The sequence below is a fragment of the Mauremys mutica genome, chromosome 2, assembly GCF_020497125.1.
Source record: "Mauremys mutica isolate MM-2020 ecotype Southern chromosome 2, ASM2049712v1, whole genome shotgun sequence".
Taxonomy (NCBI): domain Eukaryota; kingdom Metazoa; phylum Chordata; order Testudines; family Geoemydidae; genus Mauremys; species Mauremys mutica.
Window position 1 is genome coordinate 267,259,464 of NC_059073.1, and position 27,907 is coordinate 267,287,370.

Below are 27,907 nucleotides of genomic sequence, written 5' to 3' on the forward strand. Positions count from 1 at the left end.
CACAGAGTCATTCGCTGCATAGAGCACTATTGCTGACATCTTTTCATATGAGTTTAAAGTAGTGATTGGCCTTGTAATAAAGCACTGGATGCAACTGTAATGTAGGGTCAGTAATAGAGGGAGCAAGAAGAATAGCGTTACATTAAAGGAAATGAAAGAACTGACTGACTCTATCAATTTACCCGTATTACTCATGATGAAAAGTAAAATGAAGCGCGTGACCCCATCCACTCTGCCTCCACTCTCCACTCCTTCATGTCCTTCTTCAAAATGCATTTCTGCAAGGAGACCCAGAAGCGCCTAGTTTTTCCCTCTAAATTGACACTCTCTCACACACACACTTATATAAACAAAAAGAGAAAAGAAAAGCTGGAATTGCCATAGGCTACCATGTGATCTTATGTTTGTCATTCTCATCCTTCCTTCCCTTTATCTCCCCAGCCTCTGTTTGTCAGTGATACGTGTTTTGTTTTTTTTCTCTTAATCTAGGCTGTAAACTCTTCAGAGATAGGGCCTTGTTTTGCTATCAAGTTTTATGCTGATTTACGACACTCTATAAATAACAAATAAGAAGAACCACCAAGAAATTAGGCTGGTGCCAATTTATTTCAGCTTAAAGGGTAAACTCATTGCTTTAGTAACCAAATACTACTTAACTTTCCTGAGAGAGCCTTACTAAACAGGACCTTCAGCAAGACACTTATCCTCTGTAGAAATCCATCTTTGCAGTAATAGCTACTAAGAGCCATAAACTAATTGTAGATAATGGCCTACCATTCAGCAGCAGTGAGTTCAGCCACTTTCCTAAGAAATATGAATTTAAGATGTCTACTTCAAGACCTCATTACGTACTTAGAAAGGGAAATGGATAGTGAAAAGACTCCTTACAGCAGCAAAGATGATCCTTTCAAGCCTACACAGCAGATAACATTCAGCTGAACTGCTAATGAACCACATATCACAAACGTTATCAAGAAGGCTGTGAAAAGTTGCAGAAGAGGCAGTAAAAATGCTGCAACTAAAATGAAAAGTCTGCTCCTGCAATGTGCTTAGCACTCCCAATTCCCATAGGCCCAGATCTTCACAGGTTCTTAGGTATTGCTTCACTCAGCATTGCAACACTTAATCCCTAGTGGCCTGCCAACAAGTGGACTCCTCATCCCCAAGCTAGGCGCTTAGGCTCCCCATATAACACAGGGGGGAGAGTTAGACACCTAATAAAAGGCTCCTTAGAAACCAGCCAGCTGAGTGGGGAGCCTCCTGAGTTACCCAGGAGTAAGATGCTGAGGAGAGCAGGGAGAGGAAAAGGGGTAGGTGCCTAAGCTGCTGAACTGGTGTCCCTGGCTGATGGGCCAGAGATAGGCACCTCCCGTTGCTTGGGATCCTCAACTGCAAACTCTGTCCTGGAGTTAGGTACCTAAGATAGGTCAGCTGCTTAGGTAACCCACACCTTAGCAGCTGAAATTGTCCATCTCGGTCTCTCTTTTGCTCATGCTTGATACCGCCTCTTATGCTCGCCCTACATTTCCCTGTGCCCCTGGCTGTCTTTGGGTGCTCTATTGCCCCATCACCTATCTGGGCCTCCTGCCATGGGGTCTTAGCCTGCTTAAAGTATGCCTACAGAATTGGGCCCCACTAACAAGATAGGCTTTTCCCCCACTTCAGGGCCTCCTAGGCTTCAGCTTGAGCGAGGGCTTCAAACTGCTCATTAGCTGCGGGGTAAAATCAGGGATTAGGCACATTGGTGACTGCTGACCGGTGGAAACTTTGGCACCTATGGGGTTAGGTGACAACTGAACAGTGATTTTTAAAATGTCTGTGGAGTCTAAATTGTGGACTTCGGTACCTGAAGATTGGACTGAGTCCTTGTGACCGGTGGAAGATTCAGATGTTCTACACTCAGCAGTCCTGAGCATCTTGTTGGACCTCACCTGAACTATCTGGTGATGGATGGCAGTGGCTCCGGCAGCCGGGCTCGGGTGGGGATTTAAAGGGCCCGGTGCTCCTGCCACTGTGGGGAGCCCCGGGCCCTTTAAAGAACCGCCGGAGCCCTGCTACCGCTGGGTGGTTCCGGTTGCTGCGGGGAGCCCCAGGCCCGTGCCGGACTGGACCGGCTTCTCTGGCGGTGATTTAAAGGGCCCATGGCTCCAGCTGCTGCGGGGAGCCCCAGACCCTTTAAAGCGCTGCTGGAGCTCCAGCAGCGGGGCTCGGGCGGTGCTTTAAAGGGCCCAGGGCTCCCCACAGGGGTTAGAGCTCCAGGCCCTTTAAATCCAGCCCGAGCCTAGCTGCCGGAGCTCCAGCGGTGATTTAAAGGCCCCGGGGCTCCCCGCAGCAGCTGGAGCCATGGGCCCTTTAAATCACCGCCAGAGAAGCCGGTCCAGTCCGGCACTGCGTATCGGCTCTTGCCGGTATGCCATACCATACCGTACCGGCTTACTTTCACCTCTGCCTCATGTCCTAGCATTCAGAAACATTGTTCAACCCTCTCAGTCACCATAAAGTGGCCATCAAAGTGGTTACTATTGTCAGATGTTGACTCTGTGTGTGTGTGTGTGTGTGTGTGTTCTCTCAGTATGCTGTCCCAGCTCTGTGCAGATAGCCGACACTGCGGACCTCGATCAAACTGTCCACTAAGACTACAAGCACCCTGCCAGGTTTATTGCCAATGAAGCATGGTGCTAACGACCTTGCTCAATAGTTACAGTACTAACACATGTATGCCTGTGACAGTAGACCAGCCCAGTGAATGGCGGGACTTCCCATTCCCCCCTTGGCTAGACAAAGACACTCCCTTTGAGGCTCCCTTTTCTACCCCGATACAAACAAGTTACATATTGCCCCTCTGACATGGTTAATTACCACCCTTTACCTTGTACACGTTGGTTCAATCAAAACATCCCAATTAATCACGCTGTCCTCCTAACCTTATCTTTAAGAGGGGCTCAGTTTGTCCTTGTATCATCTTTGGGGAATGTGTTTACACCGTAACCCTGGAATGGGGTATTCTAGTACCACCCTTCTGGAATGTGTCCTGTGCCTAGAACTTCTTAGGAATGTGTGTGTTTTTGCAATACCAGCCCTGGTTCTTGCCAAGTTCTGTGATCAAGCAGGCAGAGCCTGACTTTTGCTAACTTTGCTTTATATTAGCAGTGCCTGCCTACCGCTTTAGCCCAGCCTCATGTCTCGGGCTCTCTTTCTACCACAGCTACAATGACAGATGAATATCCAAATGGCAGCTTCCAGAGCAGGCCGCAATATCCATATACAAAGCATGTGCTCTCCTAATGCCAAACCTTACCCTAAAGACTTCACACCCGTCATGAATACCACAGACTCCATCTCCAGCAAAACTGATGGGTCTCCTCTCCCAAAAAAAGTTATACCTCCTCCCCCAGGTATCTTCTAAAAGAAGGTAGGTTTTCACTCTAATTCAATGAGTTGCTCTTCCTCATGTATAGACAGGTATCCCTAGCATAGCTCAGTTTTAGCTTTTTTAAAAAAGAAAATATTTTAACTAATACAGCTGTAGAAGACTGATTCAATGTAGAAAGTTGAAGGGAGGGGAAGATAAGACATGAGGATTTAGTAAGTAGTCTCAAAAGGCAAAAGAAAAATGACTGAGTCTGGCATGTTAACAATTATGAAACTGGAATGTAAATATTAAGTAGGATGGGTTATATCAATATTTAATTAATGGATCAATACAAAGATGCCATGCCTTGATGTGGAGTCAGAACAATAAGGGTTTTCTGAAACATATGATTTATTTAGGGGATGTTGTCTGATCCTATGATGTGGAAGTGGCATGGGGAAGAGGTTCTAAAGCAGTATTTAAACCAGAAGCAGCAAAGAATCCTGTGGCACCTTATAGACTAACAGATGTTTTGCAGCATGAGCTTTCGTGGGTGAATACCCACTTCTTCAGATGCAAGAAGGGAAGCAGAAAACACATGTAAGAAAATACATTAAGAAAATGAAAAAGTAAGAACAATTGTTTTAAAAAGGTGAATCAAAATCAAAATGCCTGATTTGGAAGATCAGGGTACAACGGTGGGGAAAAAAGTTCTGAAAGTGAATCATAGAATCATAGGACTGGAAGGGCCCTCGAGTGGTCATCTAGTCCAACCCCCTGCACTCATGGCAGGACTAAGTATTATCTAGACCATCCGTGACAGGTGTTTGTCTAACCTGCTCTTAAAAATCTCCAACAATGGAGATTCCACAACCCCCCATAGCAATTTAACCACCCTGACCTTTCCAATGTCCAACCTAAACCTCCCTTGGTGCAATTTAAGCCAATTGCTTCTTGTCCTATCCTCAGTGGTTTCTCTTCCTCCTCCTTGTAATAACCTTTTATGTACTTGAAAACTGTTATCATGTCCCCTATCAGTCTTCTCTTTTCCAGACTAAACAAACCCAGTTTTTTCCATCTTCCCTCATAGGTCATGTTTTCTAGACCTTTAATCATTTTTGTTGCTCTTCTCTGGACTTTGTCCAATTTTTCCACATCTTTCCTTAAACGTGGTGCCCAGAAAGGACACAATACTCCAGTTGAGGCCTGAATTACTTCTCATGTCTTGCTTACAACTCTCCTGCTAATCCATCCCAGAAGGATGTTTGTTTTTTTGGCAACAGGGTTACACTGTTGACTCATATTTAGCTTGTGGTTTACTATGAACCCCAGTTCTCTTTCTGCAATACTCCTTCCTAGGCAGTCATTTCCCATTTTGTATGTGTGCAACTGATTGTTCCTTCCTAAGTGGAGTACTGTGCATTTGTCCTTATTGAATTCCATCCTATTTACTTCAGACCATTTCTCCAGTTTGTCCAGATAATTTTGAATTATAATCCTATCCTCCAAAGTACTTGCAGACCCTCACAGGTTGGTATCATCCACAAACTTTATAAGTGTACTCTCTATGCCATTACCTAAATCATTGATGAAGATATTAAACAGAACTGATCCCTGTGGGACTCCACTCATTATGCCCTTCCAGCATGACTGAACCACTAACTACTCCAACCACAAAAATATAATGCTCATGATTGACAGTCCTGGAGACTAGATTCCTTTATTAATATAATCCACAAAATCGGTGTAGATAGCAGCAGTACAAGCTATATTTCATACTGCTCCCTCTCCATAACCGTGTACTGGAAGGGCCATGTCTTGGAGTCAGGGGATATTCCAGTCTCCATGCCCATTCAGACCTTGGCAATTGCCATCATGATTTTTGTGGTGCATAGAATGGCTCAGATTCTCAAAATGGAATACTGGGGCAATCTTGATATTGTTATGGAAGAAGGAGTGGAGAAGCTGAACATGCAAGTTCTCTGGCAAGCATCCTCTCAGCTGTCAAATGCCATTCCTGTTAAGACAAGCCCCTTGCCTGAATGCAATCTTAATTGCTAAATCCCTCCAGGCCACTGTTGTGTACATCTACACTTTGAGCTGAGGGGGTGATTCCCAGCTCAAGGAGACATACCTGTGAGCTAGTGCACTAAAAATAAGAATGTAGTCCCTGCGATGCAAGCGTCAGGAAGGGCTAGTCACCTTGAATATGTACCTAGCATCTCAGATGGCTAATGACAAGCCCTACCCAAACTGCATGTCCTGCCTAAATCTTCCTGACCCTTCCATGGTGGGTGCTGAAGGTGCTCCACTGATTATCAAGAAACAATGATTTTTCTATAGGAACCACTTTCCCCTTTACTAAAGTGCAGTCACCCTGGTGTGAAACACAATAACTCTAAGAGTGTACAGTAATGTTGCACAATGATTTACGATAGGAATTAAAGACCTCAGAGGCAATTAGAAACTGTAGGGGTAATTATAGGTGGGCAGAATATAATTACTGAAGAATTAGGTTGGGATGCATGATAAGACCTGATTGACTTGTGAAAAATGCCAGCGGATTTTTAGTCAGATTTTCAATTTAGGTATTGATATAGTCTATCAGTATTTAGATAAGATTACAGCTTGATGGGGTATGACTGTAAGAACAGAGGTGTATATTGTGAACTGATCTACTATAGAGGAGCTATTAGATAATGTAGGAGGACTAATGGGCAAATAAAAGCGCTATATAAAATATTTCCAATACAGAAAATATATTGTTATAGTTTAACTAACAGTTGTAGATAATAAAATTGTCATGGATGTCTTGAGGTAGTACAGAAGAAGAAGAAGAAATTAAAGAGCTGATAAATGATTGCTCCTTGAACCAATTTGCTGCTAGGCATAATATATTTTAAAAAACAGGTTAATTAAGAAACTGGAACTGAAACTAGTTGGACTTCTGGGATCAAATATTAGTGGTACTACTAAAATTAACATTTATCTGATAGTCAAAACCAGTTTCAACATTCTGACTTGGGGCAATTTAGAAGTGAAGAATGGAAGAGAAAAATAGACTAGTTATACATAAGAAAAGGTAGAGAAGGATCAGCTTTAAAACGGTACTAATGAAAATATACTCTCTAAGAGCCTAAATATAGACGTTCATTTTAACCCCGTCTGACTAGTTAGGAATGAAACTGAACAGAAATTCCAATTATGTAAACTTTACAATGGAGTATGAAGATAAGCACATTGAGGAAAAACAGGAAAGTACTGTACTAGACAAAAGCAGTTCGAGTTGCACAAAGACAATTTAATGTACAGTACTTGGAACAAGAGTTGATATAAACAGTGAGTTTGCAGCATTTTAAAAGATAGTGGGTAAAGGAAATGACATGAAAGAACTGAAGTTTTAAATATGTACCATATTTTAGTATGATTACAAAGCTCTAATATTAAAATCATGCCATTGGACATCAGCTATGTTCACTGCGTACTGGATGAGTTGCATACTTTACAGTGGCCTCCCTCTAGTTGTTTATGGTAACTCATTTAACATTAATGGGGCTTATTGGTGTACTTCAGGGTGCAGTTTGCCCCTCTGCACACAAAGCTTGAGCAGGTTTTGTAGGAGTGGAGGTGGGGACCACAGTCCCGGTATAATGTTCCTGACTGCTGGATCTGCACAAACACAGACCCAATGGCCTCTTTCCAGTCCACCCCAAATTAAACTCTGCCAAAAAATAAAGGAGGGCCAGTAAGTTTAATAAATTTACTAGAGGGAAAACAACAAGCCTACAAATGAAAGGAGCTTTGCCTCTGTTCTTATGCACAAGACCTTGTCATCACTGCAGCGCATCTTCACACAAGTTCTTGAAAAATTTCTCCCATGATTTTTGCCCAAACCAGGCTTTTCTTCGGCGTCAGGCTAGCAGGTCTTCCTGCTCATCCATGGTTTTCCTGGAAAAGCACCTTCACTGTAGACAGTAAAAGGGAAAGCTCCTTGCTGAGTGCAGTATATTTGAGTTTGCTGTTATCTCCTGAGTATTGTGGAGTAAAATCCTACAGCAAAGCTAGGATGGATATGTGGCTAAAGCATTAGTATGAAAGTCCAGGTTCTATTCCTAGCTCTATCAAATACCTGCTGTGTGTCCATGGGTAAGATGCATAACTAATCTGAGCTTCCCATTCCCCATGTCAGGAATAGATATGATAATACTTTCTAACTCACAAGGGTACCGAGAGGCTTAATTCACTGGTGTTATGCAAAGTGCTTCATGCTCTTTGGATAGGTGATGCCATACGGCCGCAAGGTATTATTAAAAATCCTTGTCTTCTTCAATGTACGCATGAGATGCCAGCATGTATTAACCACCTTTGCCAGTTACAATTCCATGTTTATGGCAATAAAACTCATTGTCTGGGTCATGGCTAATGAAAGCTGAGAGTGTGCCCCTTGGCTCTTTGTTTTAGGTAGGAATAGCAAATGTAGCAGCTTTTAGCAGCATGAAAACAAAGCTTACTATCCTGCAGAATCCTCCTATGGATGAGTTACAGTTCTGAGGCTGTGCCCCTATGTTATCTCATAAATCCAACTGTCACCTGTGCCCTAGATGGGGCTGCCCCACTTGCATTGCACATTGTGACCATGTAGAGGTTTGCTGAATACCAAGGAAAGGACACAGCAGCAGGGCCGGCTCCAGACCCCAGCGCGCCAAGCAGGCGCGTGGGGCGGCATTGTCGGGGCAGGGCGGCACTTGGCTCCGGCAGACCTCCCGCAGTCATGCCTGCGGGAGGTCCACCGGAGCCCGGGACGAGCGGACCTGCCGCAGGCATGACTGCGGAGGGTCCCCTCTTCCCGCGGCTCCGCTCGAGCTCCCGCAGGCATGACTGCGGCGGGCGCGCTGGTCCCGCGGCTCGGACGGAGCTCCCGCAGGCATGCCTGCGGATGCTCCACCGGAGCCGCGAACCAGCGCACCCGCCGCAGACACTTCTGCCCCGGCTGCGGGACCGGGGAAGGGCGGCGCACCGCAATTTATAGAGCCGCCCCTGCACAGCAGCCATTCATTCTTGCACTAACTCCTTTATATGGTGGAAAATGCGGAATTCCGTTTTCCATATTTGAAATCTTGGGTCTCTCTCTCATCCTCGGAGCCATGATTCTTAGCTAGTAATGAACATGTTCACCATTTAAACTCTCTTTGCTAGGGAATGTGCAGCAAGTGTTGCACAAGCCTTTTGCTGACCATCTGCACAGGGTGGTGCGTTTCAGTTAGCATGTAGATGAGATTATGCAATTGTGATAAATGAATGGGGGAGGGAAGGTGGAGCTCCCTTTTATGGACCCAGCCAGCCAATTAGCTATAAAATCCCTCTTAGTAGCTGTTCTCTACTTGCTTTACCTGTAAAGGATTAAAAAGTCTCCCTGCATAGGTAAAAGGAAGGGAGTGGGCACCTGACCAAAAGAGCCAATAGGAATGCTAGAACTTTTTAAAATTGGGAAAAAACTTCCCCTTTGTCCGTCTGTCTGTTGTTCTCGAGGTGAAGCAGAGACAGGGCTGGAACTATGCTGGGACCAGGTATGAAAAATCATCTGAATCATACCTAGAAACTACTCACTTGAAACCCCCAGATATGTAAGTAGATCAGGAAATGTCTAGGAAGATGCAGTTAGGTTTTTGTAAATGGGTTTTTAAAATCTAGCAATAGCCTGAGTTTTCAAATGTATTTTCTTTCTTTTTGTTTTAAATAAAAATTACCTTTTTTAAGAACAGGATTGGATTTTGTGTCCTAAGAGGTTTGTGCACATCTTGTTTAGTTAGCTGTTGGCAACAGCTGATTTCCTTTGTTTTCTTTCTCAGCTCTTCCCTGGGGTGGGGGGTGAAAGGGCTTGAGGGTATCCCACAGGAAGGAATTCTCAAGTGCGCCTTCCTGGATTCTCAAAGGGGTTTTTACATTTGGGTGGTGGCAGCATCTATGCATCCAAGGTCAGAGAAAAGCTGTAACCTTGGGAGTTTAATACAAGCCTGGAGTGGCCAGTATTAATTTTTAGAATCCTTGTGGGCCCCCACCATCTGCACTTGAAGTGCCAGAGTGGGGAATCAGCTTTGACAATGATGATTAGAGGGGTTGAGAAAATAAAAAGAAGGGACATGGTGGGATTTTTGCGTTTAAGTGAAAGTGCTTGAATTCCTTTGATTTTGATCTTTGTCTTTTCCAAGATGTGCAGGAGTTTAGCTGTGTATTGCTTTCCTTAGCAATGGGAATTGCATGGTGAAATTGCTGGACACTGGCTGTGTTGGAGGAAAAATGCACTGGTACTCTATTTCCATCTCCACCCCAGAATCCCAAAGTCTGCTCAAGCTCCCAGAATCACTGAATCTTGCTGCTACAGTTATGAGCACGGACAAAGTTACCAATGCCGACATTTAGATTGTCACCACTGGGCTTCTCCTATCAGTGAATGGCTGCAGCTAACACCTCTATTGTTTCTATCTGTCTATTGTTTAGAAGGTTTTCTTTGCACTCAAAAGGATTAGAAATTTTTTTTTTTAAACGAAAGCCTAAATTCTGCAAAGACTGATTGGGCTAACAAGCCACAATGTATTAGGTCAGTCCAACCCATATGTATGCTGCATGCAGGGGCGGCTCTAGGAATTTGGCCGCCACAAGCACGCTGGTCCCGCGGCTCCGGGGGACCTCTTGCAGACGTGCCTGCGGAGGGTCCGCTGGTCCCGCGGCGCCGGTAGAGCAGAGGTCCACCGGAACCGCGGGACCAGCAGACCCTCCGCAGTCATGCCTGTGGGAGGTTCACCGGAGCCACGGCAGCAGCGGACCCTCCACAGGCATGTCTGCGGGAGGTCCGCCCGAGCCGCGGGACGAGCGGACCCTCCGCAGTCATGCCTGTGGCAGGTCCATCTGTCCCGCGGCTCCGGTGGACCTCCCGCAGGCATGACTGCGGAAGGTCCGCCCGAGCCGCTGCCGCCCTGCCGGCAAAATGCTGCCCCAAGCGCGCGCTTGGCGCGCTGGGGTCTGGAGCCGGCCCTGGCTGCATGCAAGACTGAAGGGCTAATGTTAAGGATCCATTAGATTCTAGGCTAATTCATTTCCAGTAAATGAAGGAAAGACAGATTTCTTTTAACTTGAACTCAAAACTGTTTCTCCACTTCCCTAAAAGTGACCGTAGGTGGACTAATTCTGTAGCTGTATTCTTCACACCACCTCATCTCCATCTGCAACAGTGAAATAAAATGAATTATAAGGAATCTGGGTTTGCTGATTATTCTGAAACCTGCTTTTCCAAATAGTTCTTGTGAGCAACTCCAGGCCTGGGCAGAAAGCATAGCAGCATCTCACATTTTATACAGCAAGTCACAACACCCATCCTGATCAGTGCTTCCTGATCAATCATTATAATCATCAGCATTGTGAGTAATAATTTCTGTGATGTTTTCCACCTATGGTGGTAAAGTAGATAAAGAAAAATGTATATAAACAATTGAAGACCATGAGCTTGTTTATGTATGCAACTTAAAATAAGAATAGGGCTTTTAGAAAGTTTAAAATTGACATGGATCAATATTAAAAAGAAACGTGGGTAAATATAATGTAAAGGGCATAGCTAATAAAATATACAACTTGCAATTTATGCAAGGTCTGGGCCCAAACTACTTGACAATATTGCTATTCCTGTAGGTGATTTGTACTCAAAATTTGTACTGAAATCAGTGGAAGTTCAGTACTATAGTGATTGCAGGATTGGGCCCTGAGAGCCTGCTTTTGCAATATTTACTCATAGAAGTAATCTGCATTTAGATGAATAATCCCGTAGACCCTGATCCTGCAATCTGAGCTGCATGAGCAGAACACTGTACCTGGATAGGCCCGTTGATTTCAAAAGAATTCTGCACTGGGTGTTTGGATCCACCTGCGCAAATCAGGCTGCAGGATCAAGGCCATAGAACTTAAGTGGTGCATTATCCCTTTGCTGAATTTCTGCAAAGGGGTAAATTTCACTCTCGTGAATAATGGTGGCAGCCTTGGGGCTTGTATGAGTTCAATTTCACTTAATGCAGATTGAGTCAAGTAAAATATTGAGTCTCATCCTTTTATTCTAAGCAGTGATATTCTCTTCTAGCAAATGAGCCTCTATTAATATATTGTGCTTGTTACAAGATATTAAAAATACAAGCTATTTTAAAAACAATCCATCTAGGCATAATAAAAGGCATCAGATATGGGATATTTTATGAAAATGTTTAATTCAACTGTTTCTTTGGAATGTAGTAGTCATAGTTTGGAAATTTTAAGTTACAGTTCAGTTCTATGTGGTTTTTATTCTACTTAGTGACTGAGAATACAAATGTCATTTAAAGTTAAGGCTTCACTGTTCATTTGAAACAACAATTTACAAGTGTCATATTGTCATAGAAAATAAAAATTTCTGTAAAAAAAATTTGCACAAAATTTTATGATGGTACAAAACATGAAGGAATAATATACCAGTAAAATGAAATCATTTTACTACAGAAGATTTTTATAGTTTTTCAATAAAGAAAAAAATATGTTATTTTACACTTTAAAATTATGAAACAATCTAAAACAATATAAACTGAACATTTTGTAACACTGCCTTTACAAATTAATAACTTTATAAACATATAATTTTTTAAATATATTTATCAGTGCAAGATACTTTTTCAATGTAAAGTTGCAGTATCATTTTTCCTTTATTGAAGGGCAACTTTCATTCCATCACCTTCAGAGAAATCAAATCATCAGTGCTATATTCTTATTTTGATAATAAGGGCTGGATACCCAAGGGAGATGTATTATTTTTTTGTTTCTTAACAAGTTTTTCAATTCAGATTACACCAAGACCAAGAGTTGATCTAAAATCCATTGAAATTACTGGAAAGACTTTGGATCAGGCCCCCAAATTTGGATTTTTTTCGTAAGGCGACACATACATGTAGGTTAATGGAATGTACATTTTCTTATCTAAGGAAGAAGAGACCCTAATGCAATTAAATTGCACTACTGTGATACAAGTGCAGTGAAAACAATTTTGAAAAACAATCTTCTTTGGGATAATTAACTAGCTGCCTTGATACCAATATGGTTAGATTACTGTATGAGTTGGACATGATGGATAAAAATCCTGGCCCCACTGGAATCAATGGGAGTTTTGCCAGTGATTTGAATAAGGGCAGGATTTCACCCTAAATCTCTACCTTTTGAAGGCTTTCTATCTTTTTCTTATGTTCCTGAAAGAGTTCATAGTATTAGCAACCAATAGGGTTTTTTTTCTATTTTGTCTTATTGTAAAATACTTACACTTTCTCATCCCCACTGCCCTGTTACAAGAATGCTCATGGATTTTCTGTAAGTCTTTCTGGTCTATCATTAGGACTGGTTGAATAATATACCTGGAACCACTTATCTGATGAATATTGATTACATTTATCACTTAAATTATTCAGGGGTAGATTGAGACCGTACTTAGTCCTAGCTCTGCATAGAGATACTGCATAGCTGTCCTATGGAAGCAGCCTTGGGAAAGAACTATGCGTCTTAAAATTAACAATTCTTTCCCCGGTTCCACTTTGTTTCAAGGAGGAAGCAAATTACTGCGGTGCTTTACTGGGACTCGCTTCCCCCAACACCTTTATGTTGAAATAAATCCACTGGTTGGTATATTAGGGGCATGTGGTATCAATGTTCTGTCCATTTCCACCCCTCTTGCCCCAGTCCCCACACACTTGCTTGTGCAAGAGGCCATTTTCACACTTTAATCTGCAACAGTGATCAGCCAGGCCATGAAAGGGCTGTGGGGATGGTTCTCACATACCCTTACTCCCCTACCTGGATACCAAAGGGCAGTGACAATCTTGCCCTCTGTAACTAATTTCTTCTTACCTTGTTGGATCAGCTGCATAAGTGGCTGAGTATTATTTGTTGAACAATTTATTTGACAAATTTGTCACATCAAATATCAAACACATTATTTGTGAATATTTGTTTACAGTATTCAACCAGCTGTATCTATCCAAAAAGCTGGAGGTATCTATCCAAAAAGCAGTATGCCCTATAAAGAGTGCTGCTTACTCACTTGTAGCCAATAGCCAAAAGACCTGGACACCATTTGATATAACCTGTCCTAAACTTTCATGTTCTGTGTACAGTGTGGGATCTTATTCTGCCCCCAGTGCCCAGGAGTAACCCTGATTAGCATGAATACATACACACTTCAACGGGAGAATAGAACCAGGAGAGGGAAATGTTTCTTGTTTTGGAGGCAATCTTTCAATAAGGAAATTCTTAGTAATTTTCTCATCTGTAACTATCTATTAGTAGGCATCTTGGATTGGGTAAAATACATGTTTCATGACTAAGGAAAAAAGATACTGTCACTTTATGCTGTTAACAAGAAACCCAAAGTTCGACTTTGGAGGATTATGAATTTTCCCTTATTTTTTTAACACAAACTCTAGTAAAATCCTTTGCCATTACCAGCAAGTTAAAGCTGCAATTTTCTGTCCTTTACAATGGCAAATGCTTATGCAATCTACTCAGAGAGAAAGAGAGAGAAAGAGAGAGTTTACATTTGAAAATACATTCTATATGAAAGAACAATAAAAGGGAATATTGCAGCTTTATACAAAAGGGTCAAGAGACATGAAATTGAAATACAGAAAGCAGACCAATCAAGCTAAGTTGTCAAATATGATTAGCCCTTGCCTTTCCGAGGCTACTTTCTTACACTAAAATATACTTTCTTTTTAGTCAGTGAGCCACCAGAATATGATTAAAGACAAGGGCTTTAACTGGAGGGAAACAGAGCTGTAGTTAATGTTAACACAATGAGAAGCAGTACAAACAAAAAGGCACTTGAGAGGACATACACTAGTCAGTGCCAAGGACTTTTTGTTTAGATTCTAGGCAGTACACTCGTTTGCCAGTTGTGTCTGATGATGGCACATATTCTTGTATGGAATTCACAAGCACGAAGTTTAGTACAACACTGAAAAACATCAATAAAATTTGACCGTATTGCTTCGTAAACAGAGCTGACACACTAAATCAGTACTGATGCTACAGTACTCTTCAAAAACACCCTAACCTTTCTTTGCCTACGCACAACACGAGCAATTATACACAAAATACAGGTGCAGGAGTCCACTAAATTGCCGTTACTCCAATATTTTCTGGGCACTGAGCTACAGACAGCATGTCCATCAAAAGGACCCCACTGAATACACTTTGTGACAGCATCTCGGATTTTCACAATAAAAATAAAACTATCCATAAAAGAAAAACAAGAGAGAAGGAGAAAAAGAAAGACAAAATGAACTATAAGTCAATCATACTTGGTCTCAACACCAGCATTTGATTATTCCAAATAAAACCAACAGGAAAAGCAGACTGTACATGATTCAGATTGTTAACACAGATTGTTGTCCATGTTTATCAGTTACACTCATTGAAGCTCCTGAGAAAAGCTTGGCTCAGCGTTATCAACGCACTTTTCAGCCTATACAGTAAAAGAAGATCGACAGTTCCCCAGCACAATCACGGTATGTCCTTTCATTCCAATTCTCTTGAAACTTCTTTAGTTGCTTTTTACTTTCATGCTTCCGAATAAGAATTCTGTGTGTTTAGTTTATCTTTTTTCAATTTTACTCCATCCACAAGTTCAAAATTGTAATTCTCCAGTGCAGATAAGTTCCTGTCTGACATTCCATTGTGCCAACAGGCACAATACAGGACGACTCCGCAGATGGCTCCTAAAAGCACCCCGAGCGCACTCATGGCTATAATGGTAATAAGAATGGGGTCTAGGGTCTTCAGCACATTGCCTTGCTTCCTTGCGACGTTATCATTGTAATGGTCTGAGGAGTCTGAAACGGAATAAATAATTGCAGCATTCACAGGACTGAGTATAAGAATGAGTATATGCAACTCAGGCTAAAAATGCACTGGTTTCTTTGGGAATGGAGGTGAGGTTTGGAGGAAGAATGTCTAGGCTTTGACAAAAATCGATGCATAGTTTGAAAACCCAATTTCTTTGGGGAGATAATTTACAGGTAAAAACTACAGTATGGCTCGTATACTATTTCAAGTTGGACTCTTATCTCTGAGTTTGCTGTGGCTCATTTAGGGTATTATTCTTCTGCCTCAGAATTTGAGTGAGGCAGTGGGAGTCACTGGTATCCGGCTTCAAGAAGGCAGTGTTCGCCTTTGTCAGTATTCTGTCACTTTATAAAACATGACTACTTTGGCTTCCAGAGATCAGAATCAGGCCCCGAGACAGGTACAGGGGAAAAAGCACTTTACACATGAACTTGGTCTGCCTCCTTATGTAAAATATTCAGTTGATGGCACAATGACTTCCCCCAGCTCTATCTGGATTTATTACAGAGATATGATGAGTCTATAAAACCTGCTAGCTTTATAGTAAAAACTGAAAGGGATCTCTGGGTTAATCTTGCTTCCATTCAGTCAATAGTAACATTTGTATTGAATTCAGTGGAAGCAGGATTAGCCTCTTTGACTGCAAACTATGAGCATATTGGGGCTATTCTTTTATCAGGTTAATGTGACAATTATGATACCTTTAATGAATATGTTGAGAGATCAATGTATTTAGAACTATCATTATTACTGCTGGAGAAAACTGCACGGCTTTGGTAGATTGGTCATAAAGTTACATTTTCAGTGCACTGAGAGAAATTATTAGCCAGGAGAGTTTTGAGCCTAATTACCCGGGTATGGCATGAACATAAGTTATACTATTTCCTTCAGCGATGGACATCACTTAATAGACAAGAAAATTCTGACCAGGCTTGCATTATAGGATGAGCTTTAGAATGAGTAGTTTTATGCTACTATTCTTTACAACCTGATGGACGCTTATTATTTATACCTATTTAAAACCTCTTTAAATATATTAGATATATTTTATATTGTGCAAAATATAAATGGCACCTACAGATAAATCATAAATATTCAATACTGTATATGATTATTTAATTTTATTTAGTGAAATGGAATGATAATAAATCCTCAAATTCACATGAAAATGCGCCTTTTAATTTATTCCATTTTAACAAAAGACCATTTTTACCTGTTTGATTAATTTCTGGGTCTTCATCTCTTTCATTCTCCACATCAGTTGATTCTAATGAAGCAAAGAGAAATGACATTGATTATTAGGGTTACAAACACTGATTGACTATCATGCTGGCAATAATGGTATTGCAGATTTTTCTGTGTCAGAGCATCATTATGTCAGCTTGACAGAGCTGTTCATTACGATTGGGCTTTGAAAATTAACGGAGAAAAAAGAAAGGTTTAAAAACTCCCCTCCGCCCAATCTTGGCACAATTTTAGAGTTATCAGCAGGGGTTTTCCATGTCTGGGAAAGAGAAATCAGTATGAGAAATTAGCATCTCATTCATTGTATTTACAATTTTGGTGTCCAATCCTGCAACCCTTAATCAGAGAAGTAATAATCACAAAAGTAGTTCCACTGACTGCAATAGGACTACTTGTGTAAGTAAGGGTTGCAGGATCGGGCTCTTGATTTGAACTCAAAGGTCCAAATCCCTTGACCTTGTTCAGAGTGCAAAACTCTCACTATAAACAATAAATAAATCAATTGCATGATATAACTCTGTCTTAGCAAAACAACAGCCATTAAAGCAGGATGAAAAGTGTTCTGGATGAGACTTTTGTGATTTCTTGCTAGTCATACTTACTTGAGCAATCCTCTTGTGCTATGTGGTTGTCAATATTAATGTCATCTACAGCAATTCCTCCGGGTCCTTTTCCAATTTCTCCCTCAACAGCCACCTGGCAAAAGTAGATAATTTCACATTGGCTTTAGTGTTAATACCCAATAACTGTTCAGGATTTCTCAAACAGTTCTTTAAAAAAGCATCCAGCTTAAATTCACACAGTGTCACATGTGCATATACTTTACTTGTTTTTGGTCTATATTTCTTGCATACCAATATTGCATTATGTAATTTCACACCTTTTCTAAAGACTTTTAAATTGAGAACAATAGATGTAGTGAGGCTGAAAACTTTACACAAGGTGACAAATGATTTGTAAAGCAGTTCATCTAGCCTTCTGCAACAAATTGCTTGTATTACTGTCATCTAGAATTCCATGAAATATGCCACTGTTGTTATTGTCACGGCAATGACATCCCACATGCAGCTACAATAGTGTCTACAAAAATTGTTCCTTGACATTTTCTACTATCTCATATGAAATATAGTCAGAACATTCTCTCAGACCTTGACTCTGTTGCCCCAGAACAAATCCAACCAATCTTACCTGATAATGTTTCACAGACTTGTGAAGAAGGACACGTCCTTGTTTCCAGCAGTTCCCCTGATGTCCACTCAGTATCCACAGAACCTGATCATATTCATCTGGCTTCTGGTATCTCAGTTTGATCATCAAGGTGCCAACATGGGGCCCAGACATATGATACCAGAAAGTCATGCAGTGGGCAGAGTTCTGAGAGTAAATCACAGGGCTTAGCAGCCGTGCAACCTTGCCTTTCTGGTTTTCGTCAGCTTGTGAGTAAATGAAATTGCCATCTCCTGCTGTCACAATAATAGTGTATTAGAAACGGTGACCAAGTTTCATTTTTTGTTAGTCTAACAAACCAAAATATTCCAAATCACTCTGTCCTCCTCCAGATTTATCAGTCAAGAGTCACAATGTTAAGCTAGCTGGAGTACTTACTTTGGGAATTTAAAAAAATATAGACATTAGCAATAACTTCTTTTGGTTGTAAATCACAGCTAATGACTTTTTGTAATTCACCATGATCCTGTATAAATCTGATAGTGAACTGAACTGTAGCACCATGGTTGATGTTCACGGCTAAGGCATGCAGAGGTCATTCGGAATTGCCCAGGAAAGGAGACTCAGGCATGCTCATTACAACCATGAATGTTCTGGTTTTCAGTGTTCGCCTACTGACAAGAGACATTCATGGTGCACCAGTCTAGATATAAATACACCTTGGCTTGCCCTACAATTATTGGGTGAAGGACATTTTAACCCTGTTTTTAAATTGTGCAGTGTTTATTTTTTTTAGGAAGAAACAAACATAGAAGTATAAAACCATTTTGAATAGCCATGGTTAGACATCAGGAACTGAAATACAAACATGGCTGCAGAAGTGATTTCAATGTAAAGCTGAACCACAATAAACAATGTCTGGACAAATTAATCTCTGGAATTACTCGATTGATTTCAGGGATGAATTTTGGTTCAATATATTTGTGTGAGACACTCTCCCAAAATATCAAGAATGTGCTGGGATTTCCAAAGAGTGCAAGTGAGTTAGGTGTCCTGGGATTTGGGTGCCTAACTCACCTAGGCTCCTTTAGGAATCCCAGCCTTAATGACTTTAAGTGAGAAGAATGTAGAAATTTTGTTCAGTTTGGGTAACAAAATTACACCAGTATGTTTTTTGTAATGTCTATCCAACAAAGGATTATATTTTTTAATTTCCATCCAACAAAGATTAGTTTATAGTTCATATACAGTACAGTTATAAGACAAGACCTTATGGTGGTGTAAATCAGAAAATCTCTATGGAAGTCAGTGGAGCTATGTCCATTTACACCCAACCCAGGATCTGGTCCATAATCCTTAAACCTCTAAAATAGATTTCTACAAACATCTCAGATGGCAGGACATAAGATCAGGTAACAATGCATTGTGATTGCAGATATAGTTCTGCATATGGAGGAATGCAAATGGCATTTTACTCTCATTAGTACTAAGTAATTTTGAATGTAGGAGGGAGAAAAGGAACAATAAAGGCATATAATACCTGAATTCTGCATTAGGTAATATCTGTCCATGCACATATCCAGTGTTTAAACAAAAGTAAAGAAAAAAAGCAAAGGTTGTACTGTATGTAACATAAGGCTTTGGAAGAACAAGGCTATATTTTCAGTATTGGTGTTTATTTCTGTACAGTGTAGTGATATTAATACCCTAAAGTACCTTTGAACAATGTTCATTTGAGTGTTTTGTTGGGGTGTTGTCATGTGTTCCAAACTGGACCAATGGGGGCTGACCAGCCCTGCCACTCTGGGAAGTATGACAGGGAGGAGACAGTAAAAGCTGAACCAGGAAGAAAGAAGAGAGCAGTGGGAGCCAGGGGCTAAAGGCAGTAGAGGGGAGAGAACCGGCCTCTCTAACGTGACAAGGGGATGTTTGTGCTTTATTAGACTAATCACTGTTCAGTCAGCTACCCAGTCCAAAGGGAATGCAGGATAGATCAAGTTTTGGAAGAGCTCTGCACAGGAGCCAGGATGAACCAAAAGAAAATTATGTGATTCTTTCCGTTTTACTGAAATAAAGTTCTGTTCAGCTTCTCAGGCAACGGTTTCTGTGCCTGAATGTTCCTCTCAGCCCTCCATTCTGTTCAGTCTGCAACATATACGTGTGTAAGTATGCCTACAGGGGGGTGATAGGGAAATCCGGAGGGGTGAGGGGGAGAAAGGAAATGACTGAAGAATTAGGATGACTGACTAGGCTAGGAAGAAGTCAGTCCAAATATAACCATGTGGAGGCCTCACACCACATGTGTATGCTGAAGTCATGTGAGGCAGGCCTTGCAGTCTTAAAGCAATTGCTTCAGGGAGGGTGCCGTTGAAGTAAACATGACTTCAGGAGAGTTACTCCAGATTTATACATGAGCAAATGAGAGAATGTGACTCAAAATGGTTAAGAATTTCTCTTCCATAATATATAAAGAACTCTGGAAGAGCAATTCCCTAACTTTAGTGACTTCAGATGCTGATCAGCTTGTTGATCACTGCAGTTCTGTGCAGCCACACTGCTTGCTAGTAATCTGCCTACATACCCATTTTGGAGCTGCTGCTGAGTGGATAGCAGGCAAGGCAGGGGGAGACCACCTTTGAGTCAGAGAGGAAATTTAGGAAATCTTTGTGTGTTGCAATAGGAGGGAGGGAAAGGGGCTTTGGAAACTTCTGAAGGCTAGATACTGGAAATAAAAGGGTCCCTGAAAAAGCAAAGCTAGGTAGGAACAACAAAATCTCATTTAAGAAATATCATTTCTTCAGCTCTTGACTGCAGACAAGTTCGGCCTCTATAATCTTTGGTAGCAAAGTGCAGATATTTCTCATTTCCAGAATATTATTGCAGTGCTGGGTCAGGAACTCTGTCTTCGTTGTCTTAATTAGAGCTTTACTTATGCATGCCTTTTAGATTTTGTCAGTCTCTGGCTAACGTAGCTTTTAACCTCCTTTCAATGTCAGATCTTACTGAACCATTTAACTTTACTTTGCATCAATTTTTCCACCATTACAGCCTTCATTTCAGCTAACTGCGTTTAGTTAATTTGATGCCATTTATTTGTACAGTGCCATTTATAGTCAAAGTATTTTAAGTTTTTTTTCTAAAACTACTGTACTTGTCTCAAGATTCAATTGAAAGTGTCTCAGAATTTAAGGAGTCCAATTTTATCTAATTTCCTTGTCATTCTCATTAGGCAAAGGGGCTGCAGAAGTGGAAAGGGGGAATTCATCTCTAGCACATTTAATTAGACTACACGTATGAAAAAGAGAACACTAAAACTAAAGCTGTGCCCTCCCCTCTCTGGTACTCATCTGTGTATCTATTACCCTGCTATGCTGAAGCCTGTGTTGAGAGGCACTTCTGGGAAAGGGGTTCCTCAGGACCAGCCAATCAGTTCCTTGAGATGTTATTTCTATGAAGAGGGGAATACCATCTGAGGTGGATGGGTGTTTGAAGAAGCCTTGGAAGTTACAATTATATCTTATATATTACTCCTTTGGTAGATATATACCCATCATTATTAACAAGAATGTGTAAGGATCCATTCAGTGTTATATTGTTTGTTAAATAGCAGTAACAGGGTGAGTGACTGGATGGAAGGGTACTGCTGTAGACATTTGAAGTCTTAGTGCCCCATAGGGGAGTTATCAACCAGGGGAACTGGGAGTGATGATTGTCTTCATTTCCTGCCAAAAAGGCACACTGCTCTTGGGAGGCAGTAGCACACTCAGGAGACCATGAGACCATGACTGGAAGACATATTTTAGAATGTAAATACAGCAAAGTCTCATGCTCTGGAAGATGCTCTGGCAGTAACAAATGACCCCTTCCCCTAAAAGCTGACTCCATCATGAACTCATGATTACCTGTATGATCTTGAATAGGCCCAGTTTTGCTAGTCAGCACTGACCACTTTAAATCCACTTGGCTGTCGTGTTCCCAGTGGCACAAAGTCTTGTGAGATCCCCAGCCAAATCCACAGTTGAAACCATATGCTGGCAACTCTGCAGGAACAGAGGAAAGTGGGGCAAGGAAAAGGATACAATTTATCAATATAACTTAGATTTTTTATTTAAACAACAACAACAACAAACTACCTTGATTGGTCTATGGAAATAACCACATCTACTTTAAATTCTGAGAAGCCCTTACAGATCAGGATTGCTAGGAAATAGCTAAAATAGCCAATTACTTCCAATAACTTATGTAGCTATTTTCTCCTGGTTTTATGGGCCAGACTGTGGCAAGGAACCTTGCTCATTTACAAGAGCCAGCCACAATGTGGCTAGGGAGTGAAACCACTGCTCCATGCGGTAGTGGTATTCGCCTCAACAAAAGGACTGGGATGAGTGAACAACAAGCAGATTTGGCTCTGTGAAGCGTGGAGGATAGGGTGGTGGACCTCCTGCTTCAGAATTCCACCTGGGAATCCAGCTGCAGCATGGCTCTTCCATACACTCCAACACAGGGCTTTTTAGGCTACATCTACATTAGAAGCTAGGGGTGTGATTCCTCTGCTCTCCTCATTGAACTAGCACGAGTATAAATAGCAGTGTAGACATGGCAGCACTGTTAGTGGCAGCAGAGGCATGGCTGAACCATGGTGAGTACAAACCTGCTGTACTCAGCATGGCTCAGCCGTGCCTCCACTGCCACTCCCATGGCGGCTACACTGCTATTTATACTCGTTCTAGCTCAATGTAGATACCAGCAGGGGACTCACATCCCTAGCTTGTAGTGTAGTAATAGCCTTAAATACAGCTAAGCCCTATGTATGGTAATGCCAATGGCTTTACATTAAAATGCAAAAACAATGTCTTTCAACAGCATATACGTGATAACTGACAATTCTCTGCCCACCCACATTTCCGCTCACAACAATATATGTGATATAAATGTGCTTGTGGGTCACAAGGAAAAATTGTGCCAAAGCCACAAAATGAGAGTCTCTGAATTAGTGATGAGTGAACCACAAGGAGAGATGGTTTGGATAATCCATCAAAAATTCAGAGTATTATCTATGCCTCCGAGGAAGGCTACAAAACTGGTCTGCAAACCTCATAAAAAGAGTTTTTTAGGACTTCTGGTCCCAGGCAGAACCAAGAAGTGCAGAGAGGCTTGGAAATGGAAGAATAAAACAAAGCTAGTAAAATATTTTTGAATATATAAATGTTTGGGTCCACTCTGATTTTATGTGCCCTGATTAACTCATCTGCTCTTTGAGACATTATCAGATAACTTTTGTTGTAATACTTGTGGCTCAAAGAAGAAGCTGTTCCAATTGTCATAAATTTTTGCTAATTGTGCATACCATAACATTTTGATCTGTGAAATAGCACACAATAAAATGTGGCTATGAAAAACAACAACAAGAAGTCAGAAACACTATTGAAAGGATTTGGGACAAACATGGCTACAATAATAATGCAAACAACTCTGTAGCAAAGCCCTGCTGGCAATTACAGTACGTAGGTTTAGTAACAAACAGTTTCAGCATCTTTCAGGCAAGTTGGCCCACAAGATGGCAGCATTGAAATGGACAAATCAAAACTGAAAAGAGACCAATGCGGCCCATTGCCCACAAGTTCCATGTAAAACAAGAGAAGTCTGGTATTGTTGAGTTTATTACGGTCAGGATGAGATCATATCTTGTTTTCAGCTTCTCTTCAACTCTGCCCAAAGATTTAATACAAAGCAATTTTCAATGGAACTTGGAATTTGAATGGATAGATTTTACAAAAGATAGGGTGGAATTCTTTGCATTTCTGGTTTCCAAAAACTGTTTCAAAATCTGTTACACTGTGTCCCCTTTGGAAGAGGGGCTCAGCTGAAGCAATGAAAACTCACAGTGGAACAATCCCCCACTCGCAACAAAGTGACTGCTCAAAGAGCCAAATCCTGAAGTCGTTATTCAGTTGTCAGTCAGTCCTTATTCAGGAAAAACATCTATTCATTTCAATGAGAGTTTTGTGTGGGTAGGAACTAAGAACAGAGGGCCTCGTGCTCCCATCAGTATCAACTCGGAGACATGAGCTGTGCTCCTTTTCATTCTTATCTCTAACTCACAAGGAAAGCCAATGCAAATGCATTGCAGTACCTGCAGTATTACAGAGCTTCCCCTACTTATTGTGAACCACCCTGTAGGGGAGGTACAGAAGGCAATTTCTGTTGGGGGAACCCTTGGAACCATAGCTCCTGAAGGATCCATGAAGTAATAATGGAGCTGGGTTGTAGAAGAGAGGCAAGGGGCAACTGGATGGATTCCCTATTCCGGGGGATCCCCCAGGCTCTTTTTGGACTGAGGGGATCCAAAGCTTGAAGGAGCAGAATTCCCAGTTTCTCCACAGAGCAGGGGGAGCATCTGGCCTGGAGGAAAGAACATGTAAGAAATGCCTTCCCACATACATTACTTTCACAGACAGTGGGATCCTGAGTAAAGATTAAAGGGATTAGGGCCTAAAAGGGGACACTCCAAAGTCAAGGGAAGTTTTTGAAGGAAGAGAGTCATGTTGTAGTGATGTGAAAGTTTTTAAGTTAGCAAAAAATATCCTTTCACAGCTAAAGATGATGAGAAAGACAACCGTATCACATGGTGGTGACATCACATCCATGAAATTGGACTTTAAAAAAGTAGAAGAAAAATGTTAAACAACATTTATTTGATTGAACCCTGAAGGTAGCATCATGCAAAGCTTGTGGCATCCCTCACAACATACAAACTACAACACAGAAAAATTGTGATATACGCAGCACATTGGTCTGAAGCTATCACACAGCACAAAGAGACTGAAAAGACTGGGACTGTTTACTTTAGAAAGGAGATGAGTAACAGGGAACATGATAAAAGTATTTAACACCATGAATGGTCTAGAGAAAATTAATTAATTCAAAAAAAAGAGTGCTGGAAGAGTTACAAAAACTCATGCTTCAGGGTTTAAGTCAATCTCTAACTACACCTGTACCCCAATATAACACTGTCCTCGGGAGCCAAAAAATCTTACTGCATTATAGGTGAAACTGTGTTATATTGAACTTGCTTTGATCCACCGGAGCGCGCAGCCCCGTCCCCCTGGAGCGCTGCTTTACACGTTATATCCGAATTTGTGTTATATCGGGTCGCGTTATGTCGGGGTAGTGGTGTAGTAGAGATTCAGATGAGACCTTCATGGGGGGTACATTATCCAACATCTGCCTATTGTGGAGTTTCTTGCAACTTCCTCTGAAATATCTGGTGTTGGCCATTGTCAGAGATAGAATACTCTAGACTAGATGGACCCTGGTCTGAACCAGTATGGCAATTTCTATATATCTGAGCTTTGGTGTGGAAGATACCATGATTGGGGGTGAAAATGGGCTTCTTTTACCCAAATAGTCCCATTGATTTCAATGGGCTGCCTCTGGCTCACCTAACCCACAGGAGTAGTTCCACTGAAGTTAATGAGACTCTTTGTGAGTTAGGCAATCAGGGTTTGGGCCAGTATATGCTTGCAGTTATTTGAAGTATTCCTTGCTCTGTCTCTATTGTTTTCTCAAAAATTGGCCTGGTGCTAATGCATATTTCAGAAAAACAGAACAGTAGTGCGAGGGAAAGGCAAGACATTTCAGTGTGTTTGGAAAACAACTTAATGGGGAAGTGCAAGAATGGGCAGTAAAGAGATTAGGAGTTAAAAGGGCCCATAAAATGAGAAATAGACATTTTAGCTATAGACATTTGGCTGAGGAGCACCAAGTGTAGCGCTGCTTTAAATCACACTGTCCAAGGTCCCGGGGGGTGATACAGTAACTGGAGGTCAGCTACAGCCATTCCCCCTTGTACCCTATGTTGGCAGCTGTGAGAAAGGAAATGTAGACATTGTGACACTGGCTCTATGCCACTAGAAGATCCCCCTGAACTACAATGATCCTCTCATGACTAGTTAAGCAATCACTCATTTTGTTTTGTATCAAAGTCATGGAGTAAACTGGCCATAGCACAAATACATATCAGGTCATTTGTACTAGAAGCAATTGGTTATGTGTGGCAAAATCCCCATTCTTTAAAAATGTAGGTTTATATGGTATGGAATTAAATCAATTTATCCTCTCAGAAAGTAGCCAATGGCTGTACTTTTAGGCTACATCTTGCTCACAGCTGTAATCATCAATGCTGCATATGAACAAGCTAGTCATTTGAAAATCCATCTGGTTGAGTTTCTTTCAAGTCCATTTATCTTTCTTGGGACACAGTCTGACATATTTCTACAGTTGCACCAACTGGAGGCAAGAAGGAGCAGAGGGGCATTCAGGACATGAAGAAAACTCTTCGGAGATGCTGTGAATCAGGGGTATCTGAACATTACAATGGAAATTTATCAAAATAATTGGACTATGTCCATGCTGACATATTGGATCTAATTCTCATTTACAGTATTCTCATATACCACTCTGGCAGTGTAAAGCAGTCTTAAACTGGGAGTAAATTATATTTTCACACACTTTAAGGTCCTTTTACACTACTGTAGTGGTGTAAAGTTGCCCTAGTGTAAAGAGAATCAGACACACTCTACCTTGTTCTTGTCATATCTCTTGACCCCTCAGTTTCCCTGATGTATCTTTTGTAAACTAGTTATTACAGTTGCATGAAACAAAACATTTGATTTATTAACTGTCCTGATTTACACAGGGCTGTGCACACCTACTGAGCACATACAATGCAAATGTACAACCTGGTTTGTGTGTGAATAGGCAAGAGTTCAGCATGCCACTTCGTTCTTTAAATTGGTTCCTTGCCACTGCAAGAGAGGTGTTTAAAAAGAACTGGTCTGACAAGGCAGAGGAATGACACCTGTCAGGTAGTCTCCTTGGCAGGCAGGACTGTTAATGCTACATTAGATGTCTGGGTGACTCGACACTTTTCCAGTTTTGCAAGCAATTTAAATCCTTTCCTAAGAAAATTCAAACCTTTAAGCATTTTTGATACAATTCTTCTTTCTAACTTCCTTACAACTCTCAGCCCCACTGACATCAATGGCAAAAGTCTCATTGATTTAAATAGAATCAGGACTGAATCTGATTCAGGGCTCAGTCGTCTGCTGTACTGAATTTACACTTGGTGCAGCTGAGAAGAGGGGGTAGAGAAAGATGGCTCTAAGTCACTCCCCCAATCCTGGGTCAGTGGGGGCTAAAGAGGTCCCTGGAATAACTTAGACCAACTTCAAGGCTAGTTTAAATTATATTGCTTGCAACCAGTAGCTGCAGAGGCTGGGGATCTGGATAGGGATCTTGCATTCTGCCTGACCCCATCCCTCCCAAACTTATTTGCCCCCTTTATGCCATTCCATGTCCAAGGCTGACCCTTATGACAACAGGACCGGGTGGTGGAGAGCCACTTACACTGCCTTCACATCACTAGAGATTTCCCCAATGTTAGGGAATAGGCTCAGCTGCCCCTTTATGCAGCTTTTAAGGATGTCTTGCAGTGAGGCAGTGCAAAGATTCTAGAACTTTTGTTTTCATTTATAAACCTTTTTTTCAGGTACCATCACTATTTTATCTGGCTGCCCATCTGCCTGTGAGCCTTTGTTATGTGCTGCCACATGGAGAATTGGAGTTTGGGATCGGAGCTTATCCCTTATGCCGTGGGAGGAAGTGGTGCCTAGTGACACAAGTGACTCTGACTGAACAATGCAGGGAAATAACATTGGCAAGCTCCGAAGGGTGCCTCAGAGCAACGTCTTTAGCTGGAAAAATGCTGGCTCATCACAGGGCAAGTGAAGGCGGTGCTGGTGGGGGAGGGGGCAATAAAGAAAGACGAGGAAATCCTGAAAGACTCTCCCCTGCCCTTGCCAAAAGTACTCAGTCATATTACGGAACAGTCCACCCAAGCCAACAAGACTCAGCATAACTGGCAAGTGGAGCTGTGTGCAGAATGGAAATTCCATTTCATGGAGGAGTTTGAGATTTCCAAATTCGTTTTCATTCCCGTATGGAACAAAATCCAAAAATTTCAAAATTCTTAGTGAAAGCAAATTAAAAAACAATCACTTCGGTTTGGTCAGAATATTTTGTTACAATATATAATACACAATAAGAATGTTAGAAAGAAAAAAACATTTTGAAAGGAAAAATCAAAATGTTTCATTCTGAAAATGTCCTACTGGGATGTTTTAGGAACCCCTCCCCCTTTTTACTCCAAAACAAAATGCTGACAGCATTGACATGATGTCA

At 41.4% G+C, this 27,907-nt stretch overlaps 1 protein-coding gene and 1 long non-coding RNA gene across 2 annotated transcripts in view; one reads left to right on the forward strand and one right to left on the reverse strand.

The window, feature by feature from the left end:
- The first annotated feature begins 3,100 nt into the window (after window positions 1-3,100).
- LOC123365216 lies at window positions 3,101-27,763 on the forward strand. The gene is made up of 4 exons (XR_006577481.1): window positions 3,101-3,412; window positions 10,648-10,767; window positions 14,814-14,916; window positions 27,216-27,763. It is a non-coding gene; the product is annotated as an uncharacterized LOC123365216 (long non-coding RNA).
- Window positions 11,583-27,907, reverse strand: part of NRP1 (neuropilin 1) — a 140,239-nt gene continuing 123,914 nt past the window's right edge. Inside the window, exons 14-18 of the mRNA XM_045007919.1 lie at window positions 21,568-21,705; window positions 17,687-17,961; window positions 17,101-17,194; window positions 16,467-16,520; window positions 11,583-15,240 (exon numbers count right to left, since the gene is read on the reverse strand). Coding sequence (XP_044863854.1) covers window positions 14,969-15,240; window positions 16,467-16,520; window positions 17,101-17,194; window positions 17,687-17,961; window positions 21,568-21,705 — 833 coding nt within the window. The 3' untranslated portion in view covers window positions 11,583-14,968. The remainder of the gene's footprint in view (window positions 15,241-16,466; window positions 16,521-17,100; window positions 17,195-17,686; window positions 17,962-21,567; window positions 21,706-27,907) is intronic.